This window comes from Procambarus clarkii, chromosome 41, assembly GCF_040958095.1.
Source record: "Procambarus clarkii isolate CNS0578487 chromosome 41, FALCON_Pclarkii_2.0, whole genome shotgun sequence".
NCBI lineage: Eukaryota > Metazoa > Arthropoda > Malacostraca > Decapoda > Cambaridae > Procambarus > Procambarus clarkii.
Window position 1 is genome coordinate 20,405,132 of NC_091190.1, and position 11,724 is coordinate 20,416,855.

At 41.2% G+C, this 11,724-nt stretch overlaps 1 protein-coding gene across 1 annotated transcript in view; it reads left to right on the plus strand.

The window, feature by feature from the left end:
* The first annotated feature begins 117 nt into the window (after positions 1 to 117).
* The window catches only part of LOC123761103 (mannan endo-1,4-beta-mannosidase), a 26,329-nt gene continuing 14,722 nt past the window's right edge, over positions 118 to 11,724 (plus strand). Inside the window, exon 1 of the mRNA XM_045747047.2 lies at positions 118 to 370. Within this exon, the coding sequence (XP_045603003.1) occupies positions 314 to 370 (57 nt within the window). The 5' untranslated portion in view covers positions 118 to 313. The remainder of the gene's footprint in view (positions 371 to 11,724) is intronic.

Genomic DNA, 11,724 nt, shown 5'->3' on the forward strand with positions numbered 1-11,724 from the left:
GGTTCTCTAATTTATTGTATTTTCATAAGAATGGTCCTTCGAATTATATATTAAATTTATTATCATTATTCTGAGCCATATTTTCCCACAGATGGTGCTGGCTGGGTGCCACGGGAGATGGTGCTGGCTGGGTGCCACGGGAGATGGTGCTGGCTGGGTGCCACGGGAGATGGTGCTGGCTGGGTGCCATGGGAGATGGTGTTGGATGGATGCCACGGGAGATGGTGCTGGGGGGAGGCAGAGTACTCGGGGTATATAACAGGGCTCCTGGCCCAGTTGAGATATCATATAGATCACAGTTGGCACTGCCGTCATGTTGTTCCTCACGCTGCTGGCCCTGCTGGCCTCCACCACTGCTAAACGACTCGCGGTAAGTAAAACAAAACATATATAAATATATATATATATATATATATATGTCGTACCTAGTAGCCAGAACGCACTTCTCAGCCTACTATGCAAGGCCCAATTTGCCTAATAAGCCAAGTTTTCATGAATTAATTGTTTTTCGACTACCTAACCTACCTAACCTAACCTAACCTAACTTTTTCGGCTACATAACCTAACCTAACCTATAAAGATAGGCTAGGTTAGGTTAGGTAGGGTTGGTTAGGTTCGGTCATATATCTACGTTAATTTTAACTCCAATAAAAAAAATTGACCTCATACATAATGAAATGGGTAGCTTTATCATTTCATAAGAAAAAAAATAGAGAAAATATATTAATTCATGAAAACTTGGCTTATTAGGCAAATCGGGCCTTGCATAGTAGGCTGAGAAGTGAGTTCTGGCTACTAGGTACGACATATATATATATATATATATATATATATATATATATATATATATATATATATATTGCAGAAGCACAAAGGGCTGGCATGCGAGACACAACGAGGTCAATGACATCATCAAGAGGAGCCTCGTCTCAGCTCAGTGCCCAGCGGAGAGAGACCCTCGCATCCTAGGGGACCAAAACCCGGATTTCCCCACACTTCGCCCTGATGGCATCACCATATACTCCTGGAAAAGGGGCAGGCACTTGGTGTGTGACTACACATGCGTGTCCACCCTGGCTGACACCTATGTACACTTCGATGCTGATCAAGCAGGTGGGGTGGCCAACCACAGGGAAATAGTAAAATCAGTCAAATACAGGCGATTGGAAGGTCAATACATCTTTCTTCCCATAGCGTCTGAGACACATGGCCCCTGGGGCAAGAGTGCCTTGGGATTTCTCAAGGAATTGGGCTCCAAGCTCATTGACGTCACCAGGGACCCAAGAGCTGCCAGCTTTTTATTTCAGCGCCTCAGTGTGGAGATCCAGAGGGAAAACGCCTGCTGCATCCTCGGTTCCCGTCCTGAAGTGGAGGAGCTTCAAGAGATCCATAACCTTTAAGCACTCTTGTATCAACCAATCTACAAATGTGAACAAGCCTGAATGGAGTTTTCAGTTGCATATATATGCCTGAGGACCATTCAGGCTTGTTCGCATTTGTGTTGCTCACGTAGCCTCACAAAATGAAGTGATTTGATAAAATAACTATGCCCAAGATTACCAACAAAGTGCCGTCGGGATGATGGGCAAATAGCCTCGGCTACCATCATCGTTTGTACGCTCACTGTTGGTTGAGTGGTTAAGGTCTCTTATACACCAGTTGCATAGTGCGCCTGGCAGTATGGGTTCGAGTCACTTCTGGGGTGTGGAGTTTTCAGTCAGTTATATGTATGTATATATATATATATATATATATATATATATATATATATATATATATATATATATATATATATATATATATATATATATATATATATATATATATATATATATATATATGTCGTACCTAATAGCCAGAACGCACTTCTCAGCCTACTATTCAAGGCCTGATTTGCCTAATAAGCCAAGTTTTCATGAATTAATGTTTTTTCGTCTACCTAACCTACCTAACCTAACCTAACCTAGCTTTTTTTGGCTACCTAACCTAACCTTACCTATAAATATAGGTTAGGTTAGGTTAGGTAGGGTTGGTTAGGTTCGGTCATATATCTACGTTAATTTTAACTCCAATAAAAAAAATTTGACCTCATACATAGAGAAAAGGGTTGGTTTATCATTTCATAAGAAAAAAATTATAGTAAATATATTAATTCAGGAAAACTTGGCTTATTAGGCAAATCGGGCCTTGAATAGTAGGCTGAGAAGTGAGTTCTGGCTACTAGGTACGACATACATATATATATATATATATATATATATATATATATATATATATATATATATATATATATATATATATATATATATATATATACATATATATATATATATATATATATATATATATATATATATATATATATATATATATATATATATATATATATCTGAAAACTCACACCCCAGAAGTGACTCGAACCCATACTCCCACAACTGGTATGTACAGGGACGCCTTAATCCGCTTGACCATCACGACCGGACATAAGGAAGTGATAGCCGAGGTTATATGAACCACTTCCCCGCCGGCACTCGGATGGTAATCTTGGGCATAGCATTTTATCAAATCACCTCATTCTTTGGGGCACACGTGAGGAACACAAATGCAAACAAGCCTGAATGGTCCCCAGGACTATATACAACTGAAAACTCACACCCCAGAAGTGACTCGAACCCATACTCCCACAACTGGTATGTACAGGGACGCCTTAATCCGCTTGACCATCACGACCGGACATAAGGAAGTGATAGCCGAGGCTATATGAACCACTTCCCCGCCGGCACTCGGATGGTAATCTTGGGCATAGCATTTTATCAAATCACCTCATTCTTTGGGGCACACGTGAGGAACACAAATGCAAACAAGCCTGAATGGTCCCCAGGACTATATACAACTGAAAACTCACACCCCAGAAGTGACTCGAACCCATACTCCCACAACTGGTATGTACAGGGACGCCTTAATCCGCTTGACCATCACGACCGGACATAAGGAAGTGATAGCCGAGGCTATATGAACCACTTCCCCGCCGGCACTCGGATGGTAATCTTGGGCATAGCATTTTATCAAATCACCTCATTCTTTGGGGCACACGTGAGGAACACAAATGCAAACAAGCCTGAATGGTCCCCAGGACTATATACAACTGAAAACTCACACCCCAGAAGTGACTCGAACCCATACTCCCACAACTGGTATGTACAGGGACGCCTTAATCCGCTTGACCATCACGACCGGACATAAGGAAGTGATAGCCGAGGCTATATGAACCACTTCCCCGCCGGCACTCGGATGGTAATCTTGGGCATAGCATTTTATCAAATCACCTCATTCTTTGGGGCACACGTGAGGAACACAAATGCAAACAAGCCTGAATGGTCCCCAGGACTATATACAACTGAAAACTCACACCCCAGAAGTGACTCGAACCCATACTCCCACAACTGGTATGTACAGGGACGCCTTAATCCGCTTGACCATCACGACCGGACATAAGGAAGTGATAGCCGAGGCTATATGAACCACTTCCCCGCCGGCACTCGGATGGTAATCTTGGGCATAGCATTTTATCAAATCACCTCATTCTTTGGGGCACACGTGAGGAACACAAATGCAAACAAGCCTGAATGGTCCCCAGGACTATATACAACTGAAAACTCACACCCCAGAAGTGACTCGAACCCATACTCCCACAACTGGTATGTACAGGGACGCCTTAATCCGCTTGACCATCACGACCGGACATAAGGAAGTGATAGCCGAGGCTATATGAACCACTTCCCCGCCGGCACTCGGATGGTAATCTTGGGCATAGCATTTTATCAAATCACCTCATTCTTTGGGGCACACGTGAGGAACACAAATGCAAACAAGCCTGAATGGTCCCCAGGACTATATACAACTGAAAACTCACACCCCAGAAGTGACTCGAACCCATACTCCCACAACTGGTATGTACAGGGACGCCTTAATCCGCTTGACCATCACGACCGGACATAAGGAAGTGATAGCCGAGGCTATATGAACCACCCCACCGCCGATTTGATAAAATCTGTTTTGTAAAGGTGAACCTGGGATAGGAAAATAGGCAAGGACGAAGTCTCCCGGCTTGAATTTTCTTACTTTGCTGGTCTGGTCGTAATGAGTCTTCATTCTCACCTGGGCTTTCAATAGATTATCATGGGCAAAGCGGTGGACTCTCTCTAGAATGTGTTGAAGGTTTTGAAGAAACTGGGGCACATTCTGATGCTCACTGAAGGTGGCATCTCTGAGAGAGTCTTTGAAAGCCTTAAGGGGAGTACGGCACTTACGGCCGTAGAGCATCTCATAAGGAGATACTCCTAGGGACTCATTGGGGAGACTTCTGTAAATACACATTATAAGGTCGATTTGCTTATCCCAATCCTTAGAGGTTTCACTACAAAACTTTTTCAAGAGTGCTTTGATAGTCTGATGACTACGTTCAAGAGAACCCTGTGAAGCAGGATGATAGGGGCTGGACAATACCTGTTTGATGTTGAACTCCTCCAGTGTCCTTTTGAAGAGATCACTGGTGAAGTTGGTACCACAGTCGCTCTGAATCTCCCTGGGAAATCCGTATTGAGTGAAGATCTTCAATAGATGTTTTATAACCGTAGCAGCCGTGATGTTCTTCACTGGAACTGCTATGGGAAATCTGGTGGTAGGACACAGGATGGTTAGGATGTAGGCATTACCTGAACTGGTCCGAGGTAAAGGACCAACACAGTCTATTATGAGTCTGTGGAAAGGTTCCGCAGGCACCTGTATGGGAATCAGTGGCGCTCTGGGAATGGAGATGTTCGGTTTGCCTGCCATCTGACATGTATGACACTGTTTTACGTACTGTTTGACGCTATTTACCATACCTGGCCAGTAGTAGTCTTGACGGATTCCATGGTAGGTCTTGTTGAATCCGTAGTGGGAGAGTGCTCCGTGGGCCAGGTGTAGAATAGTGGGCCGCAGGCTGGTAGGAATCACAAGTTGTTCGATGTTGGCCCAATCGTCCTCCTCCTCTCCTCCTTCAGTTTACTGAGTCTATATCTGCGGTAGAGCAAGTCGTCCTCTAGGAAGAACCCAGGAATACTGTCGGGTTGAGTCTCAGCCTGGAAAAACAATGGTGTTAAAGTAAGATCTTCCCTCTGCAACTTACGGAACTCCAACTTGGTCAGATGCGGGGGTAGTTTCTGAGGGTCTTGAGGGACAGCGGTAGCAGTAGAGTCAGCTGGCTGTGGACGTGCGGCTTGTGCACGGGTGGTCACGAGAACCGGAGGAGAAACTTCATCACTCTCTTGAACCTCTGCTGGAACATACGCTAGAATAGGGTTACTTGGCACAGAGTTACACACCTGGGGTATGTCCATGACGATCAGGTTGGTCGGTTGCAGGTCTTCTGCCAAGTCGTTGCCTAGGAGAAGTTGCACTCCAGGCATGGGAAAAGGCTTTTCCCTGACAGCGACTTGGACTTCCCCGTTCACGTAGGGACAATCCAGGTGGACTCTGGCGAGAGGGTATGGAGTGGTAGCAGTGAGGTCAGTGATGAAGACAGTTTCTCCGGTGTAGACGATGTTGGGCACAGCCGACTTCAAGATGATCGATTGAAGAGCCGCTGTGTCCCTCAAGATCTTCAATTTGAAACGTCCCTCCGGATTTGAACCGTTGGCAGAGACAGTTCCAGTATACAGGTGGTTACTGAAAAGAGAAAGATCATTAACATTAACACCAACATTCATCACAGGCTTACCGGACTTAGGAGGAGTTGGTTTGGGTTTCTGTGGGTCAGTGGTTCCCTTGTATTGAGACTTAACACACTTGTCCATAGAGTCTACAATACTTGCAGTACAGTTGCGAACCAGCTTAATCGGGGCTCACTTTCTCGTAACTGTACCACGACTTCTTACTGGAGGATGGTTCGGGTGTCAGCCGGTGGATGAGGCTGTAAGTGTCAGCCGACTTAGCACACTTCAGGTAGTCGGTTTCTTCTTTATCTGCCAAGTAGAGACGGACAGGGGGCGGCACACGCCTCGAGAATTCTTCAACTAGCATCAGGTTGACGAGTTCTGTAAAAGTAGAGACATGTGCTGCTTCCAGTCATTTCATGAAATATCTCCGTTTTGTGTTAGCAAACTCAAGGAAGGTAGTGGTACTTGCCTTCAGGTGGTCACGGAATTTCCTTCTATAACTTTCTGTGGAAAGTAGGTAGGCGTCCAACACTGCTTGTTTCAGAGTCTGGTAGTTATTCTCAGACGCCAGAGTACTGAGTGTGACTGCAGCTCTACCTGTAAGATGGACTCTGAGAAGTGTGGCCCATTGGTCGACAGGCCAACTGAGTTGATTAGCAAGGGTTTCAAAGGTGGTAAAAAACACATCAACTTCTGCTTCTACAAAGGATGGCATTAACTTACTTGCATGTGATATATTAAAACTGACGGGAAGATTGGCAGTAGCTTGCTGGCGTTGAGTGAAGTGTGAAGTTTCCAAGGCGATTTCGCGTTGACGACACTCTAGAGCCAGAGTCGCTTGTTGCTTGTCATGTTCGCGTTGCATCTCCAACTCGCGTTGTTTGGTTTCAAGCTGTACTCGTTCACGTTCACGGAGTAATGCGACCTCACGTTCGTGTTCTTCTCTCCTCAAAGCGACCTCGCGTTCTTGTTCTTCTCTTCGTATGGCAGCTGCTTCCCTTTGCTGTTCGCGGGCTTCCCTTTGCTGCTCACGTTCAATCTTGGCCAGCTCTAGTTTGAGTTTCATCGTCGCCAAATCAGTTTTATCTGCAATATAGTAAGTTTCATGAGTTTCAGAGTCTATCTTACCTTGCTCTAAATAGTAATCCAGCAACAGGTTGTATAGGTCATTTTTGTTGGCTTGGTAGGGAACTTCTAGTTGATACTCGTGTGCAAGAGTTTGTAATTCAGTCCTCTTGGCACGACTTAAAGTCCCTATTTCACCTGCTGGATTTGCACGGAAAGCTTGGAGACGAAACATGGTGAAATTAGCAAATAAATGTAACACGAATATTCAGTTATAGTGAACGTCAGAAACAGGACAACGTGGCAACTGGTACCTATCCTGTGGGATCTTTAACAATTAAAGTTAAGTACAAGATGTTAAATGATTAATTTAAATCAAGGGCGCAGGAAATCTTGTACCCGGTACTCATGTAAGAGGATAAGGGCAAGAAAATCCTACTAACAAATGAAACAGAGTTTCGAAAACAAATGAAACAGTTAATTGCCTCAAAAGTAAAATTGGTAGTCCAAGGATGTAGGCATACCTTGCCGAGTCTCTATAGGACATAAAGCAAGTTTTTCCTACTGAAATTAATATGATACTTACAGAATTAGCGAACTTTTGTGCTCTGAAAAAGTAAGCTAATTCCCTACCGTTGTATGTATCATCATCTCTGACTGACGTGTAGGGGTGCGAGGTGTCAACTGGTGACGAGAACTGCTGCTGAGGTCCCAATTCAGCAACTAAAGTTCGAGCTAGAGGAACTATGGCCCTCTTTGTCCTCCTACAGTCAGATTGCAGAAGATTGGGTGCTCTTGACCCGGGGCAGACCACAGTACCAGGGTACCAATATGATGATCTGTCAAAATGAGAAATATCCAAGGGACAAAGATGGTAAACACGAGTAATAACATGGAGGGAGAGATGACCAATTAAGAGTATGACTGCGGCCTACAGTCACCACGTAATCCAAAGTTGTCTCACCTTCACCATATGTTACTCTCGTAATGCACAATACACCGCACCATATAAAAAATGAAATTGAATATGAAAAATAGTAAAAGCTACGTTAACAAAGTTAAATACGCTTACCATTAATTACCACTTGGCACCAGTACCTGAGTGAAGCTCCTAGGACAGGCCCCCATATAATATGTGACGGTAACGCGCTGGTGTTCGGCTGTTCAAAGCTAGGGGTATGGCCTCGTCACATAGAATAAAAAAAAATAGAAAATCTGGAACTTCGTCTGTGGTAAGGTAAGGAGAAGACACACAAAACACAAGTAAATTTTAACAATGAAATTTTAATTACGTTAAATAAACAAAACATGAATAAAATGGACATACAAATTCGAATAATAAAATCAATCAATCAAAATAATAAGAATAATTTAAATGACAAAATGAAAAGTTACGTTAAGACAAGTGAGCAATAACAAGCTGTGCAATATACAATAAAATGAGAGGTGCAGGAATATTGGCTTTAAGCTATCACCTCTCTTAGTACACGTAAGTCAAAGCTTCGTCTACCAGGAAGAAGTGTTAACCGTATGAAAGCACTGAATATTCTGAGAACTGAGGTCGTGGCGGCCCCAGACGTCAAGTAGTATGGTGGGTGGAGTGCAGTTGCAGCCAGACCGGCGGCCAATCAGCGAGGAGCCGGCAACAAGACAGGTAGTTTGGCGGTTTGAGGCTGAGCAGGTGTTCCTGGCTGCATACGTTTTGCGCTCTGGCAAACCTTGCTGGTGTTGTTGTCGTTGTTGGACATTTCTTCCATAGTAGTTTTATATAGATGTATCGACGTATTTTTGGAGGGAAGAGCAGGCTCAATCTCTTGAAGGAGATTATCGTCACAATATATATACATATATATATATATATATATATATATATATATATATATATATATATATATATATATATATATATATATATATGTCGTACCTAGTAGCCAGAACTCACTTCTATGCCTACTATGCAAGGCCAGATTTGCCTAATAAGCCAAGTTTTCATGAATTAATTGTTTTTCGTCTACCTAACCTACCTAACCTAACCTAACCTAACTTTTTCGGCTACCTAACCAAACCTAACCTATAAAGATAGGTTAGGTAGGGTTGGTTAGGTTCGGTCATATATCTACGTTAATTTTAACTCCAATAAAAAAAAATTGACCTCATTCGTAATGTAATGGGTAGCTTTATCATTTCATAAGAAAAAAGTTAGAGAAAATATATTAATTAAGGAAAACTTGGCTTATTAGGCAAATCAGGCCTTGCATAGTAGGCCGAGAAGTGCGTTCTGGCTATTAGGTACGACATATATATATATATATATATATATATATATATACATATATATATATATATATATATATATATATATATATATATATATATATATATATATATATATATATATATATATATACATATATATATATATATATATATATATATATATATATATATATATATATATATATATATGTATATATATATATATATATATATATATATATATATATATATGTTGTACCTAGTAGCCAGAACGTCGTACTCGGCCTACTATGCAAGGCCCGATTTGCCTAATAAGCCAAGTTTTAATGAATTAATATATTTTCTCTAATTTTTTTCTTATGAAATGATAAAGCTACCCATTTCATTATGTATGAGGTCAATTTTTTTTTATTGGAGCAAAAATTAACGTAGATATATGACCGAACCTAACCAACCCCACCTAACCTAACCTTACCTATCTTAATAGGTGAGGTTAGGTTAGGTGGCAGAAAAAGTTAGGTTAGGTTAGGTTAGGTAGGTTAGGTAGTCGAAAAACACTTAATTCATGAAAACTTGGCTTAATAGGCAAATCGGGCCTTGCATAGTAGGCTGAGAAGTTCGTTCTGGCTACTAGGTACGACATATACATATATAATACTCTTGTATCTTGTGTCTAAGGCAAATCGGGCCTTGCATAGTAGGCTGAGAAGTGAGTTCTGGCTACTAGGTACGACATATATATATATATATATATATATATATATATATATATATATATATATATATATATATATATATATATATATACACATATATATATATATATATATATATATATATATATATATATATATATATATATATATATATATATATATATATGTCGTACCTAGTAGCCAGAACTCACTTTTTGCCCTACTATTCAAGGCCCGATTTGCCTAATAAGCCAAGTTTTCATGAATTAATTGTTTTTCGGCAACCTAACCTACCTAACCTAACCTAACCTAACTTTTTCCGCTACCTAACCTAACCTAACCTATAAAGATAGGTTAGGTTAGGTTAGGTAGGGTTGGTTAGGTTCGGTCATATATCTACGTTAATTTTAACTCCAATAAAAAAAAATTGACCTCATACATAATGAAATGGGTAGCTTTATCATTTCATAAGAAAAAAATTAGAAAAAATATATTAATTCAGGAAAACTTGGCTTATTAGGCAAATCGGGCCTTGAATAGTAGGCCAAAAAGTGAGTTCTGGCTACTAGGTACGACATATATATATATATATATATATATATATATATATATATATATATATATATATATATATATATATATTGCAGAAGCACAAAGGGCTGGCGTGCGAGACACAACGAGGTCAATGACATCATCAAGAGGAGCCTCGTCTCAGCTCAGTGCCCAGCGGAGAGAGACCCTCGCATCCTAGGGGACCAAAACCCGGATTTCCCCACACTTCGCCCTGATGGCATCACCATATACTCCTGGAAAAGGGGCAGGCACTTGGTGTGTGACTACACATGCGTGTCCACCCTGGCTGACACCTATGTACACTTCGATGCTGATCAAGCAGGTGGGGTGGCCAACCACAGGGAAATAGCAAAATCAGTCAAATACAGGCGATTGGAAGGTCAATACATCTTTCTTCCCATAGCGTCTGAGACACATGGCCCCTGGGGCAAGAGTGCCTTGGGATTTCTCAAGGAATTGGGCTCCAAGCTCATTGACGTCACCAGGGACCCAAGAGCTGCCAGCTTTTTATTTCAGCGCCTCAGTGTGGAGATCCAGAGGGGAAACGCCTGCTGCATCCTCGGTTCCCGTCCTGAAGTGGAGGAGCTTCAAGAGATCCATAACCTTTAAGCACTCTTGTATCAACCAATCTACAAATGTGAACAAGCCTGAATGGAGTTTTCAGTTGCATATATATGCCTGAGGACCATTCAGGCTTGTTCGCATTTGTGTTGCTCACGTAGCCTCACAAAATGAAGTGATTTGATAAAATAACTATGCCCAAGATTACCAACAAAGTGCCGTCGGGATGATGGGCAAATAGCCTCGGCTACCATCATCGTTTGTACGCTCACTGTTGGTTGAGTGGTTAAGGTCTCTTATACACCAGTTGCATAGTGCGCCTGGCAGTATGGGTTCGTGTCACTTCTGGGGTGTGGAGTTTTGCCTGATTTGCCTAATAAGCCAAGTTTTCATGAATTAATGTTTTTTCGTCTACCTAACCTACCTAACCTAACCTAACCTAGCTTTTTTTGGCTACCTAACCTAACCTTACCTATAAATATAGGTTAGGTTAGGTTAGGTAGGGTTGGTTAGGTTCGGTCATATATCTACGTTAATTTTAACTCCAATAAAAAAAAATTGACCTCATACATAGAGAAAAGGGTTGGTTTATCATTTCATAAGAAAAAAATTATAGTAAATATATTAATTCAGGAAAACTTGGCTTATTAGGCAAATCGGGCCTTGAATAGTAGGCTGAGAAGTGAGTTCTGGCTACTAGGTACGACATATATATATATATATATATATATATATATATATATATATATATATATATATATATATATATATATATATATATATATATATATACATATATTAGTATATTTTTTTTTTAAGAAGGTCACTACCAAAGATACCTTACAAGCAGAACTTATTGCAGAAGGAGGAAAGAA